General features: G+C 34.0%; 1 protein-coding gene across 1 annotated transcript in view; it reads right to left on the bottom strand.

The window, feature by feature from the left end:
* Positions 1 to 13,600, bottom strand: part of LOC134797116 (arylalkylamine N-acetyltransferase 1-like) — a 42,830-nt gene that overhangs the window by 10,574 nt on the left and 18,656 nt on the right. Inside the window, exons 2-3 of the mRNA XM_063769352.1 lie at positions 6,020 to 6,159; positions 497 to 677 (exon numbers count right to left, since the gene is read on the bottom strand). Coding sequence (XP_063625422.1) covers positions 497 to 677; positions 6,020 to 6,159 — 321 coding nt within the window. The remainder of the gene's footprint in view (positions 1 to 496; positions 678 to 6,019; positions 6,160 to 13,600) is intronic.

Below are 13,600 nucleotides of genomic sequence, written 5' to 3'. Positions count from 1 at the left end.
CCTTCCCATTCAGATATTAAATTATGAAATAACTATTCGTGGTAAGATAAATGATGATAATATTATTTTTTGCAACAAAAATAAGCTGCTGTCAGTTTACTTTGTCTAATTCCGACGGTCGACTAAGTGTTTCAAGTCATAATTAAATCTAGACACGACACACCTGCAAAATATCCGATCACACCTGCACGGAAGTGACAACAAAGAACAATACGCTTTCAAACATGCTTACTAGCTATAGCTATACTTTAGGCGGACTATATGAGTTGAATTCAAAATTAAGTCTAGTTAATTACCTACTACTTTGGTAGCAATTGCGATCATATATCTTACCCTCCATCCGATCTTACCCGGGTATACCTTACATGGAGATGGTCGAAAAAGCTCTTGAGTTGACAAAAGTTTGCTCTTGTGGGGGCGATTCCACAAAAGATCCCGATGGGTCGAATGGGTCCCCAAAATAATACGATAAAATACTTAACATGGAAAGTCTTACCTCTCGCGTAACGATGCCGTTCAATATCACGCCAACCATCTCGCCAAGGTCGTCAAAGGCTCCAATGGACACTCCATGAGACAGCGACGAAGCTGAATACTCTTCCAGGTCTGGACAACGGGACTCCGGAGTCTCCAGTAGCTTAACGGCTTGGTTCATCGGCTCATCGCGGAAGAAGAACCTGAGGATTTTTATGTGATGAAGTGACATAATATGGTTATATATGGAATATGGATACTTTTATAAGCATGTAGTAATGCACATAATTGTGTAATTCCGCATAATATCATTCCTATCCGACGACTTAAGACGAAACGGGAGCTGAGCTAAAAGTCAATTTTGAGATTTCAAGCTGAATATACCCGTCGCTCTGACGGGGCGTGAGAGACTGTATTTGTGTGTGTAATGCACGCACACAGATGCGTACGCTTGCACCCGCGCGCGCCTCATTGCCGACAATTTGCAATGTCATTTTTCGTGCGTTACTGTCACGAGGCGTTCACTTATTACTTACTGTGTTGCGATTGAATTTTTTGACCCGGCTTACGGTTACGGAACTCGATAATCTTTCTACTACTGTGACTTGGCTTTGTTTACTTGACTTTGCTGATCAGCTTATTGTTTTGGACTCCGTGAGTTGTGGTTACCTATTGGACCGCACGCAATTCATCTACCTTTATTCAAGTATACCTATACCTTTTGTTATACCTACGTGTTGTTTACAAAACTTCTGGTTATAATATTACAATAATTATGACATTTGTGTTGTACGTAGGGTACCTACTTATGATACTTACTTATAAAGAATTCATGATAACGTCAAATAATGAGTCAAAAGGGTAGGGAAAATAAATCGTGTACTTACTTATATATACTCTTACACTCAACAGCCAACTTTAACATTAGAAAAAGGCACTAAATTTAATTTATAATGGGAGGTCGATCATTGTCGATTACATTTTTTTTAAGTTTGCTGCATTTTTCTAATGTCAAAGATGACTTGCCGAAGTATAGGTAGGTACCTACATACAGTCATACATATAGGTAAATCGTGTTTATTAGTTACACACATAATATTTAATGAATATAGCAATAGAGTTTGGAATTCATACTTACCTACTATTCTAAACAACTTTCCTAATAGAGTTTTACTAGAAATAAGTAATAAGCCTAATAAGATTAAGTATATAATAAAAAAAGAACTGAATACCATAGTACAAGAATAATTATTAGTTAAGTAAGCACATAAATATAATACATATACCTACACATAAATATACATTATGTATTTATAATGATAAGTAATAAATATATTAGAACTTAAGATTAGGGAATAAATTTAATATGTCCCCCTCATCCTAGTTACTAAAATCTTAAATATTAAAGATTATAACTAGGTTAAGAACGTGTAATAGTATTATTTTTTGTGAATTAAAAACAGATTTCATTAAAAAAAATTTAATGTAAAATGCCTATGTACGTTTATATAAACCTACTTCGATTTATGAAGCACATAATTCTTATAAGCACCATATACCTACTGTAATCTCATAAGGCCCAGGTACTCAAGAAATATGACCAATATTTGCCAGTATCATATTAGTTTTATTTTATTTGAAAATTTAAGGCACTAAAACATCTCTATTCCGATTGAAAGTAATTTATTTAAGTATCTAAATTTCAACGAACTTAACCTCTAAGTATTATACTATAAAGGTACCTGAGGGTATTATTATTATACGAAACATTATTTTAAGAATACGAGTATTCATTACTTTAGAAGGTACCTACTTATAGATTTTATTGCGTGATGCACATATGCGTAATTAGCCGAAACCTTTATAAGAGTGTAATTCATAAGAAGTACATAAGATATAATTTATGTACTGGTTTGCTGTTAGCTTTTAATTGTATCACTTTACATATATGTTACTCAAATAACTAACACGGTTACACTGTTGTAAGAATATTATTTTTCAGGTAGGCCTTATTATACCTACTATAGGCCTTATTACCTCCTAGTACCTTAGTAGTAGTAGTACTACTACGGAAATTGATTCAAAGACTCAAGACTGACTTAAGTGGCAGTAGGGTGTAGGGTTTTTTCTAGGCTTAATGAGTTCGCTGAAGCTTATTTTTTATACTTAGCGCACAGAACCACTAGTTTAACAGTATCAGCTCTAACCACATGTCACCATTTTGTCCTTTACGTAACAAACTCAGGGGCCCAGAATATCCGATGTACCTATCAAATCAAGGTTCTGTACCAAATAAGGCCCGGTTATTATAGTTCGTTATTTTTTAGCATTAGAAAGAAGGTAAACAATCATGACGTGTCTTTTTATTAATAATTATTGAAAAACGCTTTCAAAAATTAGTTTATATTACTTATGAAAGCAAAAGAATATAAAAAAGTATATGATTAATACATACATACATACATACATACAATCACGCCTATTTCCCGGAGGGGTAGGCAGAGACCACGGATTTCCACTTGCTACGATCCTGACATACCACTTTCGCTTCCTTCACATTCATAAAATTCCTCATACACGCTCGCCGGTTTAGGGTGCTCTTGCTCATTAATATGATTAATATGATTTATAATTCTAACATATTTGCTATGACTTATTTTTCAATGGTAATTTTTAATAAGACATGTCAAAATCTGTTACCTTAATGCAAAAAAACGAATTCAATAGTCATATCAAACGTCGATTATGCAGTTGATGATGAGCTTGCATTTTCTACCATTGGTGCTGCAAATGCATCAACCGGTGGCGATAAACTTTGCCCTCTTGTAAAACAAATTACTATTGTGATTGTGTCCAGCAAAAGGCCAAAATTCGGTTTACTTTCCTGTTTAAAATATTACTAATTTATTCATATTTCAGATTAGGTACATAGGTAACTGTCTGAATGTTACAATGCCAGCTGGCAAATTCTATCACATTTGTTTGTTTGGTAGTCATGGTAACATTCACTTACATTGATATCCTTATTAAGATCTGTATCTTATTATCCAGACCTTAAAATATTGCCACCGTTGCCCTTTAAAAAAATACTGTTTAAATAATTGGCTACTCAAACAATGCTTCTATAGTATAAATAATGACTACACAAAAATGGGTAGTATTGTATATAATGCACGAAATAAGGCCCGATTCTTAAGCGGGTTTAAATTTTGAGGCCATGTCCGCTAATACTATAGACAAAATATCAAGTTTAATAAACACAAAAAAAAAACATTGATGGGCCTTATTTTATAATTTAGGCCTTACTTTGTAATTTAAAGTAGAGTTAGGCCAAGAAAAATCTATAGCGATTTTGATAGAACACGCAGTGCAAGTATTATTTCAAACGTCGCTTCTATGAAATTATGACATATAAATAACACTTGCACTGCGTGTGCTATCAAAATTGCTGTAGACTTTTCTTGGTCTGACTCTAAAATATTCTTTATTACACCACAAACATAAAAACAAATTTAAAAAAAACCGGCGAAGTGCAAGTCGGACTCGCACACGAAGGGTTCCGTACCATTATTTATAAAAACGGTCACCCATCCAAGTACTGACCCCGCCCGACGTTGCTTAACTTCGGTCAAAAATCACGTTTGTTGTATGGGAGGCCTCACTAAAATTTTTATTTTATCCTGTTTTTAGTATTTGTTGTTATAGCGGCAACAGAAATAAATCATCTGTGAAGATTTCAACTGTCTAGCTATCACGGTTCGTGAGATACAGCCTGGTGACAGACGGACGGACGGACAGCGGAATCTTAGTAATAGGGTCCCGTGTTTTACCCTTTGGGTACGGAACCCTAAAACCGATTTACAATGTAGATAAAGGTAGCAACAGGCGGTCTTATCGCTGTTAGTTCTTATTCTTCGTTTGTTTAGCATTAGAGTCTTTTTTAAGCATGCAATCGTATAATTATTTTGCTTTTTTTGTAATAGTTATGTACTTAGTGGTTAATATTAGTATTTACTATTTTTTTTTTCAATAATGCTTAAAAACGAAGTATAGACATGACAACCAAATATTAACGCCATTGTAGGGCAGGATGCAGGATATACAGAACATGAATCATTTGTACTGTCACGCTCCGTGATTGTTGAGCCATTTAGGGTTCTAGCTAAATTGGACATTCCATAGAGCACGAGTAAGTATGGAACAACCAATTCAGCTAGGACCCTAAATTGCTCGACAATTACGAAGCGTGCCTGTAGGTACCTAAAAATTTTGTTAACCCATTTTAACCATGCAATAAAATATTTTTGATTTTAATTTCTAATTTGAAATATTAGAATCAAAAAGTTCATAATAGATTGTATATCATAACTACAAAAATGTGTTCCCTACTCTCAACCCAAAACCCCTTGTATCTTAGGATCTAGACATTTTCACACAAGACGGTTTATCGATAACTTCTTACATCACTAGATTATCGACATTAAATGTCGACTATTGCCCATCACTTTTCTGGCTGTGTACGTATTTAGAAACTTGACTCCGCCCCTAAAATTAGTGCGATAGGGACAACTGCAGCTGAGGCGAAAAATCCTGCGTAAAAATGACAAAAATCGAGGTTTCGTAGTCCTCTTTTTCCTCCCCGAAAACTTAACCAATCGTAACCAAATTTGGAAATCTAAATGATTATGAAATTATCTGTGTCGGACCGTTTTGCTTTTTTGGCTAATTGATATCAGTTTTGAATACCACGCCTCTCATTGCGGCATAGTCTATTAGGCCATTTTGGCCGTTTTTGAAGGGCTCTAGCGCCTTAAAAAACAAAAATATCAAAAAAAGCAAAACGGTCCGACACAGATATTGACAATATTAATCTGTGTTGAAAAAATCATTGCTCTAGCTTCAAAAACCACGGAGGAAAACGAGGACTACGTTTGTATGGAGGAATGACCACTCCTGTTGGCTCTTAACCTCAGATAAAAGAGCCTTCTACGACCTCTAATCACTACGGACTAGTCGAAATATCAAGAGCTGACTATGAACTAAACGATCGTGCTGTATATATTTAATTGACGCAGCGTTTACACGAAAAAAAATTATGGCAAAAATACTCCGCATAATTACAGGTATACATTGTGCAAGTGCAAGTTGCAGAAAGTTTCCAAGAAGTTGAAAAAGTCTGGAAATTAAAATTAAAATTAATATGGCAAGTTTTCACCCTAAAAATTGAAAGTTCGTTCTAACTGACAAACATGCTTTTTGTTCGGATTTCTCATTCCAATTAATTAATTTCGATCAGGATTTGTAAATGAACTCTTGTCATCTTGAATAAGAATTGTTTATTGCCACATATTCAATACAAGTACATAAGAAAATAAAATAAAATTACGTAATAGAAGAAAAAGTACAGATCTACTAACAACTTAGAATATTTTGGGCTATCTTGGCTATAGGCGCCCAGTATTATTTTAGTTTTGATTGATAAATTCTATAAACGCTTGTCAAATGATCACAATTTAGGACTAAGCCCTAGGGAAGATAGGCTTACCGTCTCAGGAAGGCGAGTGTCAGCTCCGTGTCATCTGTGGTGAGTTTCCGCAGCGTGTAGGCGAGTTTGGGCGGCATCTCCGGCGCGATGCGCGGGCGCAGGGACAGCTCCGACAGCTGCGCCGGGAGCTCGTCCGCGAGCTGCAAGTACAAATAAATTAGGAGCGAAATGATTACCTAAAGTGAAAACGGAAAATCGAATCCCATCAAATTGCAAGTCTTGCAGCCCAAAAATTTGGGAGATCTAACCAAGTTGCTTCCTCTAATTGCTTCCTCTTCTATTTTTTTTCTTAACAAACAAACAATAAAATATTTGCATAAAAAGAGTAACGTTTATATTCATGCCAAAGTTCATGATTTCTTAAGATGGGCTATATTTTTGAAATTTGTTAGGTAGTAGCATTATCGGATTAGGTCTAACCTCGAAATCTCTAGAAGAGTCCTGAAATTTGGTAAAGTATGTTAATTAAAGGTCTCTTTTTCATGTCCACACTATTTGACATTTGGGGACCTCGAGGAATCGCAACCATCTTGGAAAATGTCTACCATCCTGGAGAAATTTGCGTTTTACTCTAAATCTACGTTCTCTATGAAAATATGGTGTAAGGCAACATTAAAGCTTATTAAATTTTACACAAAAAAGTCCTATATATCTTTGCGAAAAAAATACATCTTGTTATAGAAAATAATTGCTTAATCCAGATTTAGTTCTTATACCCTTTCAGGGGATATTATCTTAATAGGAACCTTGGAGGAATATGAATTCCACTTTTGTCTATACATTTGTACACGTTCTACCCCAATATCAACATTTTACTCGACTGCGACATAAACAGAAAGTAGGGTAATTAGGTTTATGGCTTTATGTTCATGACAAATTTTATGTTATCAGTACGTCGTTTAAAATTAACCCTTATCTTGGCAAGGCTCAAAATATCTTAAATATAAACATTTTTTTAGTTTTTCGTCACCTATTGAGCATACTAGACTATTAAAAAATAAGGGGAAAAATCCAGGATTTTCCAGTTTCGGAAAATCATATGTATCATATTTGATACAATGCCAATCCCTCGACAAAATAGTTATCTACTTTTTAGAAGAAAAATGTGGATTTTAATAAAAATAAAACATGTAATGCAACAGAAATTATCATTTATTGCTAATTAAACGCAATCTAAAGCATCAGATGACTATTACACCTGTAAAAATAAATTATATCTACGAATACCTGATCACATGGGCGGAAAATTTGATCCCGTAAAGTTTAAAAAAAGTCGTCAGCAAAAAGTTGAATAAATTATGAAAAGTAGACAAATACTTTGGGGGCATTTTTTGCCATACACATATTTTTCCGTGCTACGGGCTACGGCGTAGCAATAATGCTACAGCGTACGAATATACAGTTAAATAACATCTAGTACTTTAAAAAATTCAAAGTTCAATAACTAAATAATACGACAACTAATAATAAATACTTGAAACATGTTTTGTAACCCCACAAATATAATAAAATTAAAAAAACAGGTAAAACTATTTTAACGACAACTTGGCAATGTATTAAATGTAATACAATCCTTTCGATATGTACATTTCTGAGTTCTTGGCAACGTATCAAATATAATACATAACAGTTTCATGTAAGGTTCTGTGTATTAAATGTTTTTAAATTCGAACGCATTGTAAATATTTATGCACTAACAGATAGTAAATGCATCAAAATGTAAATTATGGAAAAATATATACTAATCTAAGAAATAAATGCAAAATTTCCAGTGCGAACCGAAATCTGTTGTTTCCGTGGTGCCATGTTGATTATTACTAATTAATTTTGTATGTATTTATATCCTTTATCTTTCTGGTACCTTGTTGTACATTTTGCTGCATTTGTCACCCTCTTTTCACTTTCTCCTCTCATCTACTCAAAAGTTAACTGGAAGAGATCCCTCAAAGGGATAAGTTCGCCTTTGTACTTCTTACTAATTGTATGTTATTTTTAATATGTCTTTTTGTACAATAAAGAGTTTACTACTACTACTTGTGTCCATTATTTTTTTCTATAAGAAAGGAGGGTAGCTCGACATATTGATGGCAGAATTATTTTGTTAGGTAATAAAGTGAACCTGCTAGATTTTTTAAAGTTCCATGTATCACGGGTGTTACAATGCCAAGATAAGGGTTAAGAGAGTAACTTGGATTGTATGGTGGCGGCTAGGATCGTGTGCCTCTTAAAATAGCATTTAAAAGTATGTTCCTTATGATTGAACAGCGATAATTAAGTGTATGACACATACAATTAAAAGTTAATTGCATAAACGGTCTTGTCATTCTTACCTTAATCGGAGTCTTGACATTGCCTGCATAGTCTCAGCAAAACCGACAGGCAATCTATTACTCTATCGACAACTCGGATAAACTGACTTATGTTGACAAACCTTATAAATATTTAAACTACACGATATAAACGACGTTGATCCTATCATATATAATTTGTATGTGAAATAGGACTAATTAAAACTACCTCTTTATGGGGCATGTTATGGGACTGCAACGTCAAAACTGTCGGCAGAAAGTGGCAGTGGGACAGAGGCGTAGGTATATTCCCGCGTAAAGACGTCATCAAAATATGTAGCTCCCGTTTTGTTGCCAAAAGTGCATATTAGACCCAAACTGTGCATTGCATAGTTATAGGTATTATAAATTATGAAAGCATATATTTACTACAAATTGATTAAGTATACCTACCCTAAATTTTAAATTATATTTTAATTTAAAGGTTATTCAAAATGACTCTATTAATTCATGGCATTAGCATAATAAGAGACCAGCTGCCGATAATTGAATTTTAAAGCTCGCCTGAAAGGCGATTGGTTCTGAAATGAGGTTAAAAGCTGTCACATTCCGCCCTTTACCGTTTGTCCGGTTCAACCGCCTTCAAGGGCATTTGACAAAAGCTATACCTACTTAGTACCTACAACAAAAGTATCTTAATATTCAGATAGATCACTCAGTTTAAAAATGTGCACTAAGTGTTAAGTTTAGGGGAATACATTGCAGCTCTAAAGCTAAGCCAGTTACGGCTTAAAATGATTTTTAAATTATCAGGGTTAAAGGGCAAAAATTAATCGTAAAAAGGAAAATTCAAGACAGAATAATATACTAGTAGTAGTAACCCCAACGGTTACCAAAATTGTTGAATTTTCCAAATGGAATCGTAGCCGGTGCTCTCAAAAATGGTAGGTACGTATTTTGAAAGGAATTCGACAAAGCCATACATTTTGAAATTTACAGTGAACTTCCCTTTCCGTCCTTTCCTTTTCCTATCTGTTTACTATATTTGGTGAAATTTCCGAGTGCTTTTTCGATTCTTTTAAAACTTTAGCTATTTCTTAGTGATTTAGCCATGGATTTTCAATCTGTTCACATTTTCTGCAACCTACAAGTTGCAGTAAACATTGTAGTGGATTATTATCGGCAATTGTTATATCAATTAATTTATCTCCGTGTCGAATCGTGTAACGATTTGCATTAAATTACTATGCAGCGGACTAGCCACAGTTTTTACTAGGGCCGTTTAACTTTAGCTTTTTACGACCAAAACGTTTTTGTTTTTGTTTCCACAGTTCCTGGGTCTTAATGCCCAATCTAGTTTGATTACTTATCTATGGTGTAGTAAAAACCATGGTAAAAACTATATAATTTGCATAATAATATTAGCTTTATTAATAGACCCATTGACCTGACAGTTAAATGCTGTAATAGATGTTTTTGAATTTTAATATTCTATATACACCTACCTTGAACTTATTTCTAGCAAAAACGAGTGCTTGACATGTTGATTTGTATTTTTTGTAGTCTCTCGGTGAGTTACAGCAAATCACATTTGTACGAGTATGTTTTTATTTTTTTGAGTAGGTTTTAGAAAACAAAATGTAATTTTAAATAGACAAATAGTAGCAAAAACCATAAACAAAATATGTAAAAAAAGATAAAATTATATATTATAAAAGGTTGTGCAGTCTTGCACAGGGTTATTGAAGTATTATTTTGTCAAGCATGTTTTTGCAAGTCGAAAGCATTCAGGAAATATAGTATAGGTGATATATTTTTTCTATAGGTGTTATAATACATATTTTATTATTAACCATTTTAAACTGACGAAATCCTACGTTTCGAACCAACATGTATGAAGAACTGGCCTTAAAATGAATAGTTTATGATGGTTCATTATAGTTTTTGCACAGTGCCGATTTTCCTCATTCACCCTTTGACCACAAACGCAGTAAAGGGTTCGAAACGTCGGGATGTAGGAATTCAATATACGCGATATAATCCGTTTTAATAGTTTTATTTCATTAATTCTATCTTCTTTGCATCACTGAGTTAACAACGAATTGTTTCTTATACTAAACAAAATAAATCAATGTCTCAAACACTATCCTACATACATCATTAGAACACGACAATTCATACCCGGCTGCATAAATAGTGGATTTGAATCGGAATGACTTGATTTATACCTTTTTCGTCACGACTCGGGCATAATCGGTATTTGCTTGTTTATAGTGGGCGACAATTAGCATGTATTGTGAATCGCGTGACCACGCTATTATTTTTACAGTGCATAATATGGTGCACTTTACCGCCCTAGGGCGGGATTAAGGACAATGCACGTGCACGTGCGAAATACACGTGCGAAAAGGAAATTCGCAACGAGTGGCGATAAATTGAAACACAACCGAAGTTAAGATACTTTTCGCACTTGTATCGTAACTTGGTACTAAAAAGTATTGGTACCTATCTTGGTTTTAAAGAATCCGAGAAGTCAGTAAATGTTTCGGGTATACCTATTTTGGGTCAACATTGTACCTATGTGTTCTGCCAAGTTATAAACGGAGTATCAGGATCTAACATAGGTACATAGTTTTATTATAATTAAATATAGGTTAATACATAAATGCGCTAACTACTTATTTTTACAAAAGTATAACATGGAAAAATACATTGTAATAACCATAGTATGAATGTAACCATTCTATTCGTATTGTTTCAATCGTCGAATTGCCATAAATTTTCTGAACAATGAAGTATTACGTTCAAGTGATATTTTATTATCATTGGACATCTCTAAAATCAAATATAATTAGTACATTACGATACAAGTGCGAAAAGTAGGAAATTAAAAAATAAATTAAACACGACCGAAGGGAGTGTTTTAAATCGACACGAGTTGCGAATTACCTTTTCGCACGCGTAATGCAACGTTTTACAGTACATATGGCCCTTTAAATTTTTGACATAGGCACGTATTCTCCTTAATCCCGCCCTAGGGCGGTAAAGTAGCACCATATGTACTGTAAAAAGTTATTGTCGTGTCTAGATGGTAAGTATGGCGCGGCAGTAGTGGCATAGGTACGGAAGTTATTTCGAACGCCTATATTTATGGTAAGGTTACGTATTCCAGAAATAATATGTTGCCTTATATAACTTATATTGCCATTAAATTATAGCTGCAATTAGTATTACTATGCCAGGAAGGATGTGAAGTTGTATTTGTAGTTGTTGTATGCTCTAGATAAGGATGTGATGATTAAATACTTTAACAATGTAACTTGTACAATGTGCAACAGGAAGGTAACCTACCAAACCTGTATATCATAGGATTCATAGGTATTACAATGGGTTAGAATTTTTATTTGGTTCAGTTTAAGTATCTAGTTCACTTTATGTTCCTAAATATTTGACAATGATAGCTTTGATCACTTGCATTTTATGTAGCATAAAATGATAACTGTACCTAACATGAACATTAGGATTTAGATCTTGCGTTATTTTAAGCCGTTTAATTATATGCCAAATTAAAAAACAACAATAAGTATAACAAACATTATGGATACCTGGTGTCTGAAATAAATATATCCATTTTCATTTCATAGCCATAACCGTCCTAGTTATTTGTCAGTTGACAGATTACTTATGTGCACCGCAGCCGCCAGGTGGACGCTGCTGTCAGGCACTTTTAGTAGGTATTCGAATTTAGCACGGCACCATATATATACAGTAGGTAGGCCCAGGGTAGGCCAATACTGAACAACTTTTTCTATGGGACCAACTCCGAAATCACAAAGTTTTTTTGGCCGTTTCATAGATTTCGGTCGAGTAGATGTCGAAGTTTTCTATGGGAAGGCCAAATTTTTCTTTGGGATTTCGGGGTTGGTCCCATAGAAAAAGTTGTTCCGTATGACCTACCTAATCACCACGCACAATATGGCTAACGGTCCAAAAATGACCCTGTATAGTTGTAGGCACTTAAAATAACTAAAGAAATGTCTAAAACAAAAAATATGAGAACAAGGCAGTTGCATACACGTAATGCAGCTTCGAATGCAGGAAGTAAGTAGGTAGGTACAAGTAAGAACCAGTTTTACAAATGCCAATTGTATTTATAAGCAATTGTGGCACAGACCCATTTGTGTATAAAAGACCTTGAGCTCTCGGTATTATCTAAGGATACTTTTATTAGTTATTAGGGAACTAGATTAATATATAAAAAAACGAAGAGTGATGTGTCACAGATAAATATTTAACTACATATTAGTGGGAGAAGTTGTTTCAGATCGCCATATGTTTGTACACAAAGATGTGTTCACTTTAAAAAAAGCTTTTCAAATATACATTTATATCTTTTTGCACATACTCCACAACCCCAAGAATATAAAGATCATTTTGTTTACCTAAATTAAATATGCAGTAATCGTCTCGATTTTTCCAAAAGTTAGTTAGGTAGTAGGTATTATTACATTACTATATGTATGCATTATGTATGTTCTATTTTACATTATACAGCCTTACTCCCTGAAAAGTTATCAATTTTTTTTTCGGAGTTTTATTATAATTAAAATTATAGTTCACATTTAAATTGCACAGTTATTAAATTCGTAATACTCGTACTCATATCAATTTTATTGTAAAGTTTTTTGTAGGCAGTAACCACTAATCGGTTAGGTATGTAATAAAACTAATAACTTATAATAAATTAAAATTAAAATGTTGCGTCATTTGATAGTTTAAAGCTGCCAGGTTTTTCATAAAATATAATCAATTTATACAATATTGACTAATTCGATTGATTTTTAGAATTCCGACAAATATGTCTAAAGTTTTTGTTTTCTGCCAAATCGAAGTTAACAGAGCGAAACAATAAGAAGCGATTGTCAATTACATAGCGAATCGATCAATGGATAGCGTCAATTAAAACAACTGTCAATCTTATTTCCTCGTGTTAATGCCATCGACAGAGTCGCTTCATTCGGGGATGAAAATGGGTCAATCGCGACCAACGTGAACTTTTCATAAGAAGGACATGTTGTTTGAGTTAAAACCCCAAAAGACAGGAAGTATTTATCTCCACAGTTTTAGAAATTCAACTCGCAAATCACCACGCCTTCTCGATCGCTTATAACCGTCAAAGTTAAAAGTTACGGTCACGTCATGTCACGTCAATAAACAATTTGCGCTAATCACGGAACGAAGTGTACATCGGGAACTAGAAATAATGTAATCGCATAAAAAATGGCATCAAAAA

This window comes from Cydia splendana, chromosome 14 (assembly GCF_910591565.1).
Source record: "Cydia splendana chromosome 14, ilCydSple1.2, whole genome shotgun sequence".
Lineage (NCBI taxonomy): Eukaryota > Metazoa > Arthropoda > Insecta > Lepidoptera > Tortricidae > Cydia > Cydia splendana.
This window is presented reverse-complemented; position numbering and strand designations above follow the sequence as displayed.